The sequence below is a fragment of the Dromaius novaehollandiae genome, chromosome 3, assembly GCF_036370855.1.
Source record: "Dromaius novaehollandiae isolate bDroNov1 chromosome 3, bDroNov1.hap1, whole genome shotgun sequence".
NCBI classification, from domain to species: Eukaryota; Metazoa; Chordata; class Aves; order Casuariiformes; family Dromaiidae; genus Dromaius; species Dromaius novaehollandiae.
This window is the reverse complement of record NC_088100.1, coordinates 96795377-96814576: the sequence shown is the minus strand read 5'-3', so window position 1 is coordinate 96814576 and position 19200 is coordinate 96795377. Positions and strand designations below refer to the sequence as shown.

General features: G+C 41.9%; 1 protein-coding gene and 1 non-coding gene across 2 annotated transcripts in view; one reads left to right on the top strand and one right to left on the bottom strand.

The window, feature by feature from the left end:
* Positions 1 to 9889, top strand: part of RBKS (ribokinase) — a 69739-nt gene extending 59850 nt beyond the window's left edge. Inside the window, exon 8 of the mRNA XM_064509551.1 lies at positions 8526 to 9889. Within this exon, the coding sequence (XP_064365621.1) occupies positions 8526 to 8699 (174 nt within the window). The 3' untranslated portion in view covers positions 8700 to 9889. The remainder of the gene's footprint in view (positions 1 to 8525) is intronic.
* Positions 9890 to 10095: 206 nt separating this feature from the next.
* On the bottom strand, positions 10096 to 16866 carry LOC112995920 (uncharacterized). The gene is made up of 3 exons (XR_010388530.1): positions 16721 to 16866; positions 12348 to 12454; positions 10096 to 10127 (listed from the first exon to the last, which is right to left on the bottom strand). It is a non-coding gene; the product is annotated as an uncharacterized LOC112995920 (transcript).
* Between the last annotated feature and the right edge of the window lie 2334 nt (positions 16867 to 19200).

The following is a 19200-nucleotide window of genomic DNA, read 5'->3' as shown; positions in this document are numbered from 1 at the left end:
ATTTGCAGTGTGCTATCAGAATGACATGATGTATTCTGGGCAGGGCTTGGGCTCTAGCTTCGTTTGTTTATTAAATGAAATTTGTGAATTAACACATAAGCGTGAGCTTTGTTAGGAAGAAATTACAAGTTGGCGCGAGTGTGACGTAACTAATGAAGGGACTGAAGTACGATAAGTGAAGCTTTTGATTAGAGCAGGAGAGTAGCTGTGTGCTCTTGAGGCTTGATAAACCAGTTTGAGAAGTACAATTCAACCTTCATGCTGAGAAGCTGCTATATTTAGTGCTGAGCTTCAACCAAGGCTCTGATTCCATGTGCTCTCAAACTTTGGGAAGGTTAGATATAGCTTCTGTAGGATTTTCAACTGAAAGCCCATCTTATTTCTGTTAGTACCAACATCTACGTGCTTCCCTGTTGTTGACATAACACAAATTTTGGCGTATACGCTGTTCTTTGCAAAAGTGCCACTAGAGAGGTTTGTATTGAGTTAAGGTGTAACGAGAGTTGTCCAGGGCTGTTTTGTATGTCATATGTTTCCTACATGTACTTCAACGGAAAACAAGCATGGGGGGTTTCCTCTGCTGTGTTTGAGTTTCCCTGTTAGGTATAAACTTCCAGATGAAATGAAATGAAGTCACAGATCATAGCTCAGGTGTGAAACCAAGGAAGAAGCAGGTACCAAGGCCAAAACTAATTTTAGTTTAAACTGACTATTTACACAGAACTGTATCCTCAGCTGAAATATTCCTTGCAACATTGAAATATTTCAATCACTCTGGTAGCGTAGTAGTGGTGAATTGTTTGTTCGTTGAGAATGTCATAGGTTCGGCCGGATGAATCCATTGTTTCCAGAACGGAGTCTGGAGTGCCTGGTTCAGCGTGCTTACTCCATTGTGTAATAAAGAAATTTGTCACCTCTCATTAATACTATCTGGAGTTGAAAGGAGTTTATATGAGCATCAGCACACTGCCTTGTTTTGATGATTCAGAAAATAGAGTGCTCCCTATGGGTGAATACTTTGCTGGCTTTCTGGATTTAGTCTGCAACACAGATAGAATAACTTGTGAGGTGTTTAACAGTTTCTGAGTTCTTCCTCTTTTTTTCTTTCCCTGCATTGAGTGACAAAGCATTATTATCCAGGAGAACAGAGCTCTCCCTTGTTCTCTCCCTAGTTTTATCAGTGTGCACAGCGAAAATGTCATCGCCTCACAGACACGCTGAGTGCTTTTCTTGTAAACAGAGAGGCAGGAGCTCTGGTGTGCTCATCCTGGCCGAGAGTCTAGCAGAGCTTCGAGCAACTTGTGGAGGTCCGTTTACTAATTTTGGATACCTCTGTTTTGGGGTTCCCAAGTTGTGCCTCATTTTCAAAGGATCTGTAGATCATGTGACTCCCATTGAAGTCCATGCAAGATCAGGACCTCTGACCTGAGCCCGTAGATGTCTCTGAGTGGGTATTTCTAAAATTCTTGATCTTAAGTTCTATTCATTTCCTGTAATGTAAAATGAGAGCAATATTACCTACCTTCAAAACAGATGCTGTATAAGGGCTTTGAAAATGTAAATCAGGACTGTGTTCCAAAATATTGCCAGAGCTCTAGACACTTTCAGATGTGCTTTTTAGATGACATACAAACTAAAAACTCCAGAGTTGTGAATGTTGTATGTTTTATTTCCAACATTCACCACAAACCAGATTACTTTTCAGGGGAATTCATTCCTCTGTAATGTTTGTCTCTGATCTTTTTAGAATCAGTGAATAACTTAATGTAGTAGGATGTTTCAGAAAGGAAAGAAAATGTGTGCAGGAGACCCTGTATCAAGATTAATCTCTCAGGAATGCAGGGGGTTAACGGTCAGGCTGATTAATCACCGTTAATGAACCATCAGGAAATCTGTCAGGAAGTGGGTAAAAATTCCTGACGGCTGATGTGAAACACTGTGTGGTGTACTTTGGTTTTGATGTTTCCCAACTGACAGTCTATAGTGGGTGTAGTTACCTCTATGCTCTCAAGAGATGTGAAGGACTAGATGACATGATGCCCTTGTTCAGCTTGAGTAGGTGAGCAAGAAATTTTCCCCCTTCATGGCTATGCAAGAACCACACAACATAAGTGCAAGAAATGCAAGGGTTGCTGCTTCCCACGGCCTCCCAGAACAGGATCTGGAAAAGACAGAGAAAGGAAGCATGGTCATTCCCTCATTCCTCCTGTCTGAGCCACAGGGCAAGAGTGGAACAGATTGCTTTCCCTCTGCCAACTAGGAGCCAGGGTATTAGGACTCAGATACACAACTGAGTTAATGAGTTGCCTCGTGTTGACCGAGGGTGAGGTTTCACAGTTGGCTTAAGCTGATCCAAGATCATGATGCCGCTAAAAGGAGTGTTTCTAACCTCTTTCTCCTTTGCATCAAGGCTAGCTATCATGTAGTAAGTAATACAGCAGCTTGTTGATCTGGGTGGAAACTAATGTTTCTTGGTCAGTGTTGGCTGCATTAGTCCTCAAACAGATCTGAGAACTAATCGGCCTCACTGCTTGGCTGCACTGGTGCTAGATGGCATGTAGGGCAGGGCGTGGGAACATGGGACAAGGATAAAACAGGAGGGGGGACTGTGCTTCAGCAATAGCATAACCTTCGACTGACTTAAGACTATTACAAAACTGCACTTTGAATCACTGGAACTAGGAGTCTGTGCTCAGCCTGCAGTGAATACAAATTAAAGTGTGTTAGCTTATACTTCCCATATTTCATTTTTAAACAGGGGTAAATACAGCCATTTTGCACATGGCTAGCAGGAAGGAAGGTATGGTAGGGTAGCAACATAATGGTTCCCCATCACTTGATCTGGAGTGTGTAGACTGCATTGGACAGTTTCCATGTGTGTTTGGGAAAGGTAGAGGGGAAGAAGAAAGTAACAGGCCAGCACCACTGTCATGGATTTTCTCTATATACTTTCCTTTGGCTTAAGGTAACATGTTCTAGCTTGTCTTAGTAATGAGAATGGATACGCACTCAGTTTTCAGAGCACAGATTAAGCACATTAATGCAGTCATGGATCCAGACCCTAAAAGTGTGATGCACAGTGTCCCTAGTGCTTCTCCTTTCTCTTAAACTCAAGTAGTCTTGCAGAAGCCAATTAGTGTGGACCATTACTTCAGAAGCCTAGACTAGCTCTAAAAAGGCTAGCCCTGCTATTTGCTTCAGGTTGAATTGTTTTTTATTGCAGAATGTGGTAGTTCAATTTTAAGGACTTCTTATCTTTTTGTTCTGGGTTAACCTCCCTAAAACTTTAAAATATTTCAGATTTTAGAGGTTTGCGGCTGAGGGCATGGTCCAAAAGCACAGTTTTGCACAATCCCGACAGTATCTGTGAGGTTCGCTACAAAAAAAAGACAGCAATCCTTCCATGCAGGATCAGGAACTTCAGACACCATTGGAGTAGTCACCCTTGTTAGGCCTCAAGCTTAAAGTATAGTTTGAAGATAGTCAAGTTAGTTTAATTTCAACACTGTCTTAATTCCAACTGCCAAAATCTCTGTCCAGTGAAATGAAAGCATAAAAGGGGGAAAAAAAGATTAAAAGCCCACAAAATCAAACAAAAAAGTATTACATGGGCAAATAAATGCAAAAGTCAAAAAACAAGCCAGTAACATTTTCCAGAAAAATAAAAACATTCTCTATCACATAGAGGATAAACATGGGCTGTTTTAGAGAGAAGGAAATCATAAAAAAAGACACAAAAAAAAAAGCTCTATAGCTGATTCAGCCACTGTTACCAAGGGATATTTCACTCCCTAAGCATTTTTCTGAAATTATCTCTTAGCTGAGACATAGACCCTCTTGGCACAAGAGTGTCTGAATGTATCCTGAAGGCTGGAACTGCTTCTCCAGCTCCACTTGTAACCTTGCATCACAGCATACCCCAGTGATTCTTGTATGAAGATGGAGGCTTTCCCTACTTCTGAGGAAAGCCTGGTGAATGTCTTTGCTGACAGATATTTTTGTGTTATTTAGGGCTCACTCGTAGCTTGGGTACAGTCTAGGCAGTGGTGCAACAAAGAATGTTAAGCAGACCTGGTGCAGAGTGATAACATCCTAACATAATCCAATCCTGCAGTGTTATGGGGTGATATAAATAAAACGAGAATTCTCCAAGGCCCAATTCCTTCAAGAGAGCTGGGCATCTCTTTATTGCCATCTATTTAGACCTTACTAAATCAATGTAATCCTCAGGCTTCATTTGCTTTTGCACTGCTGTGAAGGCTCCCAGCAGACTGGAAGCATTATTGCAAGAAATATTCTTGATTCTTTGTTATAATGTATGTTATAATGCACTTCTCCATGATTTTTGGATCAGTGTTTTGATTTATTCACTAAATGAAGAGCTTATTATAGTTACAGGCATGGCTGATGTTTCTATTGCACTGATAATACAATGCCTCATTTCTTTTAGGATTTGATAACACACTCTTACAATGTATTAAGTTGAATCCATGTAATACATAGACTGTACATGAACTATGACTTGAAAATCACCCAAGCAAGGTTTTCTGAGGTTTAACAACAATGTCAGGCTTTGGGACCCCAAGCCCCCTCCCCTTCTTACATAGTTGCAATTACTCTTCCCCAAGAGGACAGTCTGAAAGGGGAAAGGGTGAGCAAGAGGTCATCCTGGAAAAAGGCCGTGCAGCCACTGCACCACTATGAACTGTAGCTTCAGCTTTGCGGCCTCTGAATATTTTTGGTGAACAAGTCATCTTATTGTATAAGTGAAATGCATCCTATTATTCTAAGCGTGATTGACTGAAAAATGCTTTACTTGCTGGAAATATAATTGTTGAACAATATAGTTTCCACTTACAAAGCACTTTCCTTAAAAAGCTTCTCAGGGCAGCATCGTATAAAAATAGTTATACTAAAGTTGTGAACCAGCTCCTGACAAATCAGGACTAACAAAAGCTAAGGTATAAACAGAAGTGTTTTGTGGGTTTTCTCTTCTCTAGAGGCACAGAATCTCGATCAGTGCTAGATTGTAATAAACAAAAATGCCCTTTTCCAGACATACAGGAAGACAAGGACCTTCCAGACTAGTGGCACAGAATATAAATAGGTTTTAAAAAATGCTGAAAAAACATAAAACAGTCAAAACCATAACATTTACATTTTAGAACTTGCCACACCATATCAGAGCAATTTTTTTATCTAGTTCATTATTGTATTTCATACCAACTATCATCTGCTGCTTTAAAGAAAGGTTAAATAAGTTATATTTTTGTAGTTATAGAATGAATTGTCCCCAGGCACTGAATGGTATGAGGATTATCTCAATGTCTGCAAAGTATTAGGATTCCTGGAAGACAAATGCTGAAGAATGTAAAATATTATGACTATGGTATCAATTCTGTGTTTATATTTTGTTAGTGAGTTAAAGAAGTGCATCTTACTGGTCATTTTCAAAACTCATTGTTTTTGCAAAGTTGTATTTTTACTTATACCAGGTTTTGAAACAGCTAAACGTAAAACTACTATTTGCTAATCCAGAGTCTGAATAATCTTTGTTTTATTCTGAGAGACTGTTCCTTCTGTTCTATGTTGACCTTTTCTGAATCCTACAAACCCAACATAGTTTAATCCACAATACCAAAGAGGGAAGGTCTGTTTCTGTAAGCTGAAAATAGTTCTTATTGCAGCTAACCTTGCAGCTGAGTCAGTTCTGCTATTGCTCTTGAAGTCATGTTTGGCAATTTGTGTCCACACAGATCAGAAGCAAGGTTGAACAGGGTATCTACAAAATCAGTCTCATACATGCAACTGTTTTGAGTGTAGGAGCTCTTATACTAAGAACACTCCACATACACAGAAAATGTTTACTTACCAAAAACTGAATTTATGATTCCCTTGGGGTCTATAGTAGCTGTTCTTTAGAAAGACTGACTGCCTCCATCTATGTATGGAAAGTATAGATTGTAGCAAAAGTTTACCGGCCTCAAATCCTTTTTGTATATTCCTCAATCATTCTATACAATCTTTTCTCTTGCAAAAAAATGCTAGGAAGCCTTTTTTCCCTTCCTCATTGAAATCTGCTCTTCATGCCTTTTTCCATTTTTTTAGTCATTTAACATTGTTCGGCCTTGACCAGCAGCTCTACAGCAGTTTCACATCTTCAGAGCATCATCCACAAGCGGAGATGCACAGTAACTTTGAACGGAGAACTTAGAGTCCATCCAGCTGTCATCCAAATTAAGGCATGGGTGATGTGTAGTTAGTCTTTTTGCTTCAATAGCAAACAGTGCAGCAGTTACTTGGGGTGATATTTAGATATCTCCATTAAAAAGAAAAAAAAAAGATCAAAAAGACAATATTCTGTCCCATGCTGCTGCCAGGTCTAGTTCATGCCATTTGACACCAGATGTTATGTATTCTTCACTAAAATAATGCTTGGCCTCTTCCATTACCCAGTGATCACTATGAGAAATATCTGATGTGAAAAATGACAATTTTTTTCCTATTAGGACTACAGCTTAACAGATCTGCCTGCTCAAATTTTACTTCTGTGTGTAATAGCAGCACCCAAATAGCTTCAATAATTAATCATGCACCGATTAGATTATAAACTCCAAGATGGGCCAGAGATTTTTGTATTATGTATCAGACAAAAGATACTGGCAATGCTTAATTAGCAGTCACCTGCTACTGCTCCACCTGCCATTGTGGGAGCACTATGGAAACCAGAAGAGAGACAAAAGCCCAACAGAAATTGATAAAACTTTCACCTGCCAGTTGTATTTCCAGGACTATAGAGCTGTTGAAACAGGTGCTGCTACAGCTGCAGGCTGAAGTGTGACTTCTGTTGTTAACTTGTAATTTGCCAGCCTCTACTCTACATTGTTCTCCCAGTGTAAACACCACAGAAGATAGCATCCAAAACTCAGGGTATGAGAGTTAACTAGGGAGTTTCCTGACTGTAACAGCAATGCAAACACTGTGGGAGGGCTGGGCAAGGAGAAGAAAGGCATGGCTGGGGGTGGGCAGCCCATGCTTACCCCCTTCAGGGTTCCCTTGCGCTTGCCATGCTGTCCTGCCCAAACAGCTATTTCATGAACAACTTTGTGGAAATGGTACTTTCTGCAGAAATGGTGTTTTCTGCAGCTGATTTTGGCTTAACTATGACCCTAGTAGTGAGAACCACTAGAACGCAAAATTGGAAAGTTACTTCCTAGCCTTGATTTCCAGGTAGAAGTTGTGCTCAGCTCTCTCTACTAACTTTTGTCAGAACCTTTGCTCTTGTCCCATGCATCTTGGGGCCTGCTGGGTCCTCAGAAGGCTTTTATTACAACTATAGAGGCAAACCCTTCCAGGGGAGATACTCCATATGCTGGTTCTTGAATGAAATAAGATATTACCAGTGTGTTCAGCATAACACTTTTACTGGTGTAAAAGTATGATTAAAAAAAAAAGGACACTCAGAACCAGCTTCACCATACCAACAAGAATTGTTATCAGTCCAGCCTTGGAAATCAAGACAGTTGTAAGGGGGGCGGGGGGAGAGGGAAGGAGGACACTGTGGACTGAAACGTGCAAATCAAATTAAAATATGATTCATTTTGCCAGTTGTTCAGAACACTATAGAGCATTGAACATAGCAAAACAAGAGTTATTGTTAAAAAGCAGTCAGGAGGGAAACAACTGTCATTCACTGCTGATCAGAGCAAACCTAGTGGTTTCTGGGGTAGAGGGTCAAAGCAAGTCAGGGCATGGCCAGAGCCAGCACAGGGAAGACCCAGTCCCTGCTTGCTGGGGACTCATGTGGCGGAGAACAGAGCATGGGGCAGCGCTCATAGGAGACAAGAGGTGGGGACAGGTAGTTAAGAGGGCCCTGGCTTCCAAGAGCTTAAGTTGAATGACACTTTCCTTCACCTCCTGTCATCAAACTCAGCACAGCTGGCAAACCTTGCCCCAGGAATGAGTGTTTTAAATGAAATACACTGCATAGACCTTCATTAATGGGAACTTTTTAAAGAAGAACTACTAAATTCTGGAGGCATCAGAATGTATCGTTCTGCAACTAGAAATTTACTGACACCACAAGCCACACGGCTTATTTTTTCCCCTTTTCTCTCTCCCTTCTCCCACTGCCCTTTATGAAAAACAGAAGTTAAATGAGAGAAAAATAGATTTAATGAAACAGGTTGAGAAATCAAAATCAAGCACTCCAACAACAGGAAGTTTCAAAAGCAGTGTTTACACCAACATGTTAACTGAGCTGTAACACACTTGTATTTCTTTTTTTTTTCCTGCAAGTTTAAGCCACATTATAGTGTGTACCTTGATTCAACCATTGGACAAAAAGAAAGATAGTATCATGGCACTAGTTTCACACCTCAGAATTTCCTAGGCATAGAAGAGAGGACTGAACTCAGCTCCTGAATGATTTCTTGACTCCTGCAATCAGTGCTGCAACTTGTGTGTTTCTAGTAAACTGCTTCTCTCTGTGAATACGCTTAAACTTGTTTGTTATTTTATTCTAGGGAGCTGGAGATAGTTTTGTGGGAGCACTGGCCTTCTACCTGGCTTACTACCCCAAATTACCCATGGAGGAAATGATCAGGAAGTCTAACTGCGTTGCATCAGTGAGCGTCCAGGCATCAGGGACACAATCTTCATATCCTTACAGGAAGGACTTGCCTCAGGACCTTTTCTGATTGACATTGTCTAGCTCAATGTACTGATTTTATCTTATCTCAGACAGCATTATTCTCCTAACTGCACAGAGATTCTCCTCTGCTGCCTGAAAAGACCAGAAAAGTCTCTTTCCTTATTTGAGAAATCCTGTTATTTCCTCTTCTACAATAGTAAGGATGATGGAGGGTCTTTCAAACACAGCACAGCAGGTCTCTCTTTGGCCCCATGCATAACCTTTACAATAGCGGCAATCCCACATAATGTGTTACACTGTGAGATGTATACAAAGCTTATAGCAAAACAACTGGAGGGTACCAGCCTCCTGGCAATGTTTCTACTTATTTTATCAGAACTTCTGACACACAAGGCCACCATGTGAAGCACAGTGTTAGCTTTGAGATTGTAACCTTTGTCCATCACCTCGGTCATCAGCTGCAAGCACTGAAGTTAGCATTTATTAAAGCCAGACTCACTGAGCAGTTTGGGAGCAGCTCTACCCACAGCAAGTGCTTGACTCCTCCCCAGCCTGTTCAGCTCTTAACAAGGCATTGTATATTGAGCTCTGGCCCATCTATTTGTGTGCCTCTCAGACAGGGGCTGCAGCACTGTGCTCCGCTGTTCTGCCGGCCTGTGGGACGTTTCTTGTGCTGGGACAAGTACGAGAGCACTTCTGAACTAGACTTTATAAAAATGTTTCTAGCCATATTGCTCTAAACATAGGTGAGATAGTTAAAGAAGAAAAACCTCCAACAGAATTGACCAGAAAATTAATGTGATGATCTGCTCTCTTCATGCTTGACAAAAACCCAGAAATAAAAAATACAGCCAACTTACCTGACTTGATATAAAGGCCTAATGACTCTGGTCCTAACTTATGCAAAAGCTCATCTTATTTCACCAGGTTCCCCTTGTTCCTTCCTTACCCAGGAAGGAGCTGGTACAACACTACCCCTCCAACGAACAACACCAATTCGTGGTCACTACTGTTGAATCTGTGGCCAGTAGGTTAGAACAACTTGCAATCCTGCCATTGAATTCCTGCTGTGGAAAATGTTAATTTTTATTGCCTTATAAAACAATAGTTCCTTTGAAGATTACAGCCTCTTTCACAATGGAAAACACAGACAATGGGATTTGCTATTTAATTTTTTTTTAATTGAGGACTGTAAAAATAACTCAAAAGATAAATAAATGTTACTGTGATGATCTATGTCCAGACATTAAGAATTTTCTCTCTCTACATTGTTTTATTCACAATGGCCTTCAAATCACAGGAGACGGTGATCCCAGTTCATTTCCTCTCTTTTCAGACCATGTTGCAGGATTTCTGAATCAGCATTCACCCAGTTCTCCCCCCAGCCATCCTCTCCTCATGCATAAATCAAGTCCAGTCATTGTTCACATAGAACGTATTTTTCTCTTCTCTGTGAAGAGGACACGCTTTTTTGCTAGAGAGAGAGAAAGAGAAAGAAAACAATTTGTTAAGAAACCTCAAGAGTTAAGATTAAATTCAACAAGCTTACATCCCTTTCTCCTGACTGGCTTTGCTGCTTAAATGAACATAGAGCAACTATGACTGGCACAACGCTGTTGTTAACCAACTCCTGAAGGAGTTTAGCAGTGTTTTCACTTTACCGCATGTAATTTTTAGTTCCTAAGAGGTCCATTTTACTTCTGTGAAAATAAATATCAGGATTTAAGTGCCTGAAAATATTCAACAGCTGCTCCCTGTGACTATTCTGAGCCACAGCTCTTCAATATAGGGACAAAAATAGGTTTTTACTGCATTCTACTGCCCTTTGACTTCAGAGTCCAAACAAGTACAAGTTACAAGCTGGACCTGATTGGTCTCATCTATCAACAGAAAAGTTAACTGAGTGCCATGTGAACTTCTCAATAAGCCACAAACTGACGCTGCCTCCAACACCTGATAATGACGTTAACGAAGTCATTCCACTTACAGGTCAAGCATAGTTGATGCATTACTATGAAAGAATCAACACAAAGATTTACAATGCCATTTGAAGAGTGCCACTGTTCCAATTAAACCTCATTATATTATTTCCTTTGAAAGCCATACCAGGACAATCCACGAAACGACAGAAGTATTTCCCCCGCATAAAAGTTTCACTTTAAGAAATACTGCAACTGACTAAGCGTTCTGTTGCAGTTATGAGGTAGTGAAACTTCTGCACTCCTGCCACTACTTCACTAAAAAGCCTTATTCTGCAGAGGTCCCATTTTTTCAAAAAGTACAAAACACAAAGTGAAAATATATGCCAAGTGAGAATGCTTCCTAACGTATTCCTGATGTGAGCTGATACCTAGGCCCAAATTCACCTTCTTTCACACATGCATCACTGTTGCAATTTCTCACTTGTGTTCTAGTATAGGCTACAAAGAAAATCAGAGATTTTTTTGTCTTCATTATTTCCAATTTCTATGAATTCAGCAACCTACACCATATTCTATAATAAAGCTACTACTTAGCATGAGCTCTCCAGTCTCTTCACATTTCCTACAAATTGTGAAACTTCTGGAGGACCATTTTGCACAATTTTCTGATGCAGTAAAGGGAACAGTAATTTAAACTTGTTTTCTAGTTCAAGAAAGTAATCCCAGTGATCTCAGATTCTTATTCTGTATGAAATTCAGAAGAAGAGCAACAACTTTGGTCAGCATTAATACTTTGATGAGATCATTCTGTTTCTCTGGAAGTTAGTCTCACCTGACACAAAGGTCCTGTACTGTTAGATCAGAGCATAAAAGGTTAGTCATCTAACAAGAACAGAAAACAAAAAAGCAAAAAAAAAGTGAACCACATAACCACTGGCCATGCTTTATGTTATACACTTGGAGCAGCTTTATGCCCTCGATATAAATAATCCTTCTTTGCATTAACTCTCCTGTGCTGTTTCTAGCCTGATCTGGTTTATTTTTTTAAGTTTCCCCAAATTAACCTTTTTAATGTTAGCTACAGACTGGTTCCTACCCCAGAAACTGGAGCTCCAGGTCACCTTTCAAAAAGCTTTGCGAGTAAAAGGCACTCTTGGCAAGTGCTATAAGCCCCCAACAAATCAGATTCTTAGACTGAAAAGATTTGCAAGGACCAGAGGAACATGAAAGAACCAACACATTGTCACTTGAAGAACACTATCATTTGTGGGGGTGGAAAAAGGGAGAACCGGTGTTTATGTATTTAAAAGAAGTCCATTTTGTAAGCAATGGTCAAAGTTTATTGTCTGGAGCACCCATGGCAGCTTAACAGAACTTTAATAATAGAGCTTAACAGAATAATTTCTATTGATGCATACTCCATGGCTGCTTGTTGGAGGTAACATGATCTAGCAAACCACACAAAGAAACAGAATGAAAGACCTCCTGTGTCACTTTGCTTTGCCACTGACATGTGGCATGACTGTCAAAGACACTGTGATGTCTTGGGCAAGTCATTAATTTGTTTCAGTGCCACAGTCTGTAAAATGAGGGCAACATTTACATCCCACTGGAATGTCATAAAGAACAGCAACTGTACAGTCATCTGAGTATGAAACATGATACGACATATTCTGTTTAGACTGGAAAAATTCTGTTATATTCAAATCTTTTACACCACACAGTCAGAGAAGCTTATACAGAGCAGCCTGACCTCTTCCCCAAGCTCTTACCAAGAGGATCGTATCTCAGCAGGACCAGTTTTTCCTGTAGCCGGAGTCTCCTGACATTGAAACAGTAGCCTGTCTCTGCCGCACTTGTCATCCTCACCAGAATGTATCTAAAGTTACAAGGAACATCTCTGTGTCAATGTACAAGCACACAGCAATGGCACCATGTGTCTGTCAGGCTGTTGTCAAATGCAGAAACTTTTAACATGAATAATTTCGCACAATCACACAAAATATAGTTCGTTTCAAGCTTATGGATATTCTGGATGGGTGCTTTAAAACTTTGTAACTCAAAGAGCCCACTACGAACCATAAATTTTAGCATCAAGTTTAAGTAATTAACTCCTAATAGAATACAAGACCAGAGAAAATTAGCTCCTCCACAAAACAAAAGGGAGAAAGGGGAGGGGGGAAGAAAAAAAGGGAGGGGGGAACAGGAAAGAAAGAAAAGAGAAATTAACATACAATGGAGTCACTATGACTTAAAAGATAATGGAAAGAGTGGTAGTAGTTAAAGGCATTCAGGCTGCAGATAATATAATATCATCACTTCCACATGCAGAGAGGAATCACAGCAGACACACTGGAAGAAGAGGCATGCAAAAAGGAGAAGCAGAGCTCCATGGCCATTGTCTGTCCCTCTGGAGATACAGGACTTGAAGTTAACCTGGCTGAAGAGGGAAAACCTTGAGGACTCTCAGTTTGCAGAGCAGACTAGCAGCAGTTACAGTATGCCTGGAAGCAGGGAAAGCAACGTGACTGAGAAAGCAGATGGGTCCCTCACCAGTCTGGAAGTACTCCAAGATCTGTGCAACTCTCCAAAAACTTGGGGCATCTTCTTAAGTTTGGAAAGTAAGGTCAAGACCCTTAACCAGTCTGTAAATTATATCTTTTGCTTCCGTAGTAATAAAGTGATGAATACACCTCTGCACGCTCATTCACTTTCCTGGATTTTCCTGCTTCCAATACAAAATGGTCTGTCAAAATTAACATTGAGAAGACACCCATCTTTCCTCACTTGTGCAGCACACACTGATGTACTCCTTGAGCCTCTCCTTCTCAACTTCGCAATCTAATTTTTTAAGGTTTGTTCTTTTTTTTTTTCCAATGAAAAACTAAATAAAACCACTGAATTCCCTCAAACTGACCAAGCATAGACTCAGGATTATCCCTGATTACTGTCCTCTCCTGTACACTATTGCAGGTGTGATGTGTAACACCAGTAACCACACAGACTCCTTCCCCTATCCCTCACCCACTTCCTCAAATCCTCTTGGTGCAGTTTCCCCTTTTTGGGCTTGTGGTATCAGTATGAACAGGCTTTGAAATTCTTGTTACCTTAGGCTAAGTCCTTTCTTAACAGTACACCTTGTTCTGAAAACTTGCTGCCCAATGAAGAAAAGTAACTATGGGCACAAGCGAAAAAGAACAGTGGAAAGCTGAAGAATAAACTCAGGACAGGGGGGAAAAACCCAAGGGGAGCAAAAAAGGACAAACAATGTAAGAAAAGAACATATTCCCCAAGAATACATGAAGAAAAGAGAACAGCGGGGGGGAGACGGATGAGAGGGGAACAAACACCTCAAGGAAACATTCTGCTTTGCTGTGTTCATTTCTGCAAACAGAGAACAGGAGAATGCTACGATGTCAAACTGCTCTCCTCTCTGTCAGACACTTGGAAACTACATTCCTAATTTCAAACACTGACAATTATGCAGGAATCCTGTAGCAGAAGAATCTCTTTAAACCCAGCAAGTGGTTGGTACCAGCTCTGTTTGGGGCCAATTTTTAAAATATTCAAAAAAATTTAAGTAGTACCAAAGGTCACAGTTTCCAGGGCTGTAAAGTACCAAATATTATATGGTTGCAAAAAATGCCACTTCTGAGAATCAGAAGTCAGGAAGGTATCGATATTTATCACTTCAGCCCATTACATTTGTCTAGCTAATTTTCTTATAAATAGCATTTTGGATGCAAGTCATTCTCTCCATATACATTTCTACATAATCACGTCTCCTTGCTTCCACAGATGTAAGACTGTTAGTGTGCTGAAAGTATATATTCCTTCCTTTCCAACCCTTAAACACATCGGCTTTCTCTGCAGGTCAAAGGACTGTGATTAATTTTTTTCCAGGACCTGCTAACATCTTTCCTGAGCTGAACTAAAGAGCAAATCAAGATGCACAGAATCCTGACCGCAGCCCTTTCACTCCTCACATATCAACACACACATGTTAAACGCAGGAACCATTCTACACTCTATCTATTAGAAAAGCCAAGTTCAAAACACCTGCCATTAAGTCCCACCCACAAACAGCATGAAGCCCCAAGATGCACCTCTGTTGCTCTCCTCAGTTGAAAAAGCATGAAAGGTAAACAAGAGGAAGATTATGAGGTTACTGTATAGCCTCTCTTTAATCATAAAAACAGAGGTGCGCTTCCTCTGCACAGAGCACTTTGGATATCATACTTGAGCCACACATGACTGCCCTGTAGGACAAAACCTGCCTTTGCTGCCATTTTAGAACCCAACTTACATTATTTTTTCACACCCCTCTGTGCTTACCTGTGAAACAAACACACATGCAGGGTGGCACAAAAGGATGCAGCTAGACTCAGGGACTGCAATTGCCTCATTTATATTAAAACATTTTAGATAGATGCAATATCTTGTTATGTCACTTTAAGATACAGGGTGGTAGCAGAAATCAAAAACTGGTCAGTAAAACATCACTTACTTAGATTTGCTCTTGGCCACTGTTTTTGCAGCATGAAGAGGAGAAAAAAGATACAGTTATCATCTTATCTTGTTTCCTGTACATACAGCATATAAAGATTAGTTTTCCACTGCCTGCCTTTGCAGTAGCCCCAGATAGATTGTGCAAAAAGATTTACTATCATGAAAGAAAATTCTCTTGTCCTTGTATCTATGTACTTCCAGTTGCCTGCTCGCTCTTTCATCATACCGCCTTTGAAAGTGTCTGTGCAAATACAGTGTCTAGCACAACAGATTCTACTTGTTGCAGCCTCAGGACATTTTCAATATAAAGCTGCAACACTGAATATGAATACACTATAGTTTCACAGTCACTTAAAGCAGGTACAATCCATACCGCTGGTAAAAGCTGTAGTCCCATTCTCCCCTGTTGCTTATACCCACCTCTGCTCTGGTTCTTTCCTTTGTGCCAACACAAGGGTTTGCTTAACCATACAGTGAACCAGATCAGGGAGCTGATCTCAGATGAAATTAACCTTCTGGCCAGGTTAGTTTCAACTTTCACCAGTCCCCTGATCTGGCCCATCCTATATCAAGAAACAGGCAAAATTACTTTTTTTCCTTTTTTTTTAAATCAACTAACTAGGTCAAGTTAAAGCAATCATAAATCTACAGCATAAATGTTATAAAAAATATATATTGCTCATCTATATTCTGTCCACACAAAAGTCCGGTCTGGCTAGCATTAGTTTCCATGCCATCTCCTCTTGTACGGTTCCTTCACCACACACCAGAGTCACCCACATACTGTGCGGGTCGTGATCCTTGCCCCATATTCTCCCCCAGTTACCCTGACTCCCCCCTGTTGACTTCCTTTTTTTTCATTCGACCTGAGCTTCTTAACCCCGCTTGTGAGGGCTCTCAAGTTCTGCTTCCCTCTATTTTCTCACCTCGGCCCGTTATCACAACGATCTAGCATTCTGCCAGCACCACTAGCCGTAAACACTTTTATCTACTTCTCCCATCAACATTGCTATTCTTCCACTATACAAAAAAAAAAAAAAAAAAAAGCGCTCCCTGAAAACAGACCCTTCTCTTTAAATCCCTCTTCAAGACTCGCCTTTATGAGAACAGGGATAAGAAACCGTGGCTGGAGGACAGTGAGGAACAGCTAATTTTATTTACTCAAGGGCAGAAGATAACTTGCTGCTATGTGCAACCCAAAAGGACAAACAGCACAACCACTTAAATCTTTTTCAACGGTGCTCCGCCGAGCTTCCTCCCCTGCCTCAAGCGGGCCGGTGGCTCCCCAGGCCTATCGCTCGCTACAGAGCACGTCTCCCCCGCACCGGGCACTGCTCCCCTCAACGGCCAGGGCTGCCCCACCCCCGCCCCCCACCTCACACCCACAGGCGCCACCGCCCCCCCGCCATCGCGGCGGCGCCTCGCGCCTCCCGACGCCCCCCACACACACACGGGCACGCGGCCGCTAGGCGCGCGGCACGCTGGGAAATGTAGTCCTGGCGCGGGCCCGCGGGGAAGGAAAGGCCGCGCCACGCCGCCGCAGGGGCCCACGCGCGCCTCTGGCGTCACCCCCGCGCCTCCCCCAGGCCCCGGCAGCTGCCGCCGGCCGCGCCCAGCTCCTCCCGGCGCCACTTACAAGTCGCCATTGTAAGAAACATAACGCCGGTCCCCACAAGGACGCTCGGACGAGCCCCCTCCCCCTCCCTAACTGCAGAGACACGACCGCTTCCCGGATCACGGGCACAAGCGCTTCCGGGGGCGCGAGGGTGGGGTTGGGGGCTGGGTGCGGCAGCGCGCGGCCGTTGGGGCGTGGCCGGCCGCAGCGAGGGGGCTGCTGTAGGGGCGGGGCGCGCGGCCGTTAACGGTCGGGCTGCTGGGCCGTGGCGGGGCTTCGGGGCGGGGCGGGGTGTGCTCGGCGCTGTCCAAGCCCCCCACCCCCCCGGTCTGTCAAAGGCGCTTCAGCTGCAGAGAAGCGAAATAGGGAAGTGGAGATTTCTGAAGAGTTCGTAGAGTTTGTAGGCCTGCAGGAGAACAGTTTGATCTAGCCTGCAGTTGTGCAGTGTTTATGTGAGCTGAGCTTTCACTAAAAAAGTCAACGAAAATAAACTTTGGCTGCTGTACTTTGTGGTGGAAATGTTTAGGATATGAGTCTAGGATCTCCGGCAGGCTAAAGGAAAGAATGCAGTGTTTATTTATTTAACTGTCGTGAAGCTGATTTTATGAAATCATCGGCCTAATTCAGGATCCTTCAGTGTTGGGGTTGGTTCGGAAGCGTGTGAGCCATGGGTCCCACAGCCCCGGAGCCACCCGCAAGAGCCAGCCCTATGCCAGGGCGCCGCGTCCAGGGGTAACAGCCTAACAACTGCTGCCTGAGAGAGGATGCTCCTGCACACTGCGTGCGGCCAGAGAGCTGCCTTCTGTTCCACGGCATGCGTGTCCTTAGGCATACCTGTTAACCTTCATTTGTCTTTGTTTCCTTTTTTATAAAGCAGGGATACTGCCATGTCCTTGAAGTCCCTGAGGCATTGGGCAATTATACCTATTTATGAGATCCTGGGCAAAAGCAATGGCGGGGTGGAGGGAAACACTAAAACAAGTTTTGATGTTCCTCTGACCAGTCAGATAGTGAATTGTAAATCAAGAATTTATTATCCTTTAAAGAATACACAATAGATCCATCCTTACATCTTCTCCCTCTCCTTCCAATTAGATAAACTGCTAATGAATTCAAGTCCTTGAATATTTAACAATTAGTATGGCAATAAAAATGCCAACTTGACATATTTAGATGGAAAGCAAGACTTAGAATATATAATAACATGCAGTTAATTTGATATCGTATAGCATGAAAACAAATGGTGACCCTATAAAAGATGGGAGCAACATGACATCTCAAGGAAAGCAGTCCTGTTTGTGTCAAGTGTTCACTTGATATGTTGTTCCTTGTTTCAATTCAATTATTTCCAAATACTTCCTCTTAATGATACAAACATTTCAATCTTTTACTATTCGGCCTTGAAAAATATAAATCTAGTAGTTACATAATCTGCCCATGAATATCAGAGTGAGAACTTAAAAACATTCAGGATGATAAAGTGTTAGTGCTGTAAGACTTCTTTTCTTTGATCTGTGTTATTGCCTCAGTCAGAGCACAGACTGAAATGGAATGGATTTGCCAACCTCCTGCCTTTACTGCCAGGAATATAAATCAACATTAAAGATGATTTTTAAATTAAATAGCAAGTTAAACATTTGTACAAACACATCATCAAATAGAGGTTATACTGCCTCTTTTTAAACCTCTTGCCTGCTGGCAAAAATAAAACTGCTCCAGTGACATTTTCTCTGCTCTGCTGTGACAAGGGCCGCATAAATATAGACACTGTGGATTAGAAGAGACTTCAGCAATCTTCAACTTCCTTTCTTACAGCCTTTTCTGTAGACAGATTTCCATAGCTATGGGTGAAAAACAGGGAGTTTAAAACTGGTATATATGGCAAGATGGTGACAGTATAGCGCATGCTGATGGCAGTAGTCATAGCTAACCCTGGGGATAAGAAGTGCTGGTTAGAGGGAAGGAGAAGGAGTTGGGATTTCTGACTCCACCTCTGATACAGATTTACTGTGTGGGCTAGGATAAGTCATGTACGTGGAGATCCTTGACGGCATGTGCAAGCAAATGCAAATTTTTCCTTCAACTTTGCCTAGAGAAAGCAAGAAGTGTGATGAACTGTAGTGCCAGCCTAGATAATTCTGATGCTTACTAAAAAGAGAAGTCACTCATGTCTCCAGCGGAGAAACTGCTGGTGCCAAAACAATCAGTGTCACTCAGAATCAAACGTGGCTTTTTTTTTCCAACTAGAAAAGCAACAAATTATCATGTTGTAATCTGACTGATTCTTCCCATTTTTATGCTGCTTTACAGTCTGTGCTGAAGCTTCTTTTACCTTCAGGAAGTGAGGAGATGATTGCTACTTTGCCAAGAAAGTATGGTCAGGTTGCTGGCACACACTGGGCAGACAAAGGACTCATATCCAAGACTGGCAGGGATGATGCTTCTTCATGTCCACATGACAGTTCAAGTAAGTCATCACTTAAAAAACTCATAGGAAAGGA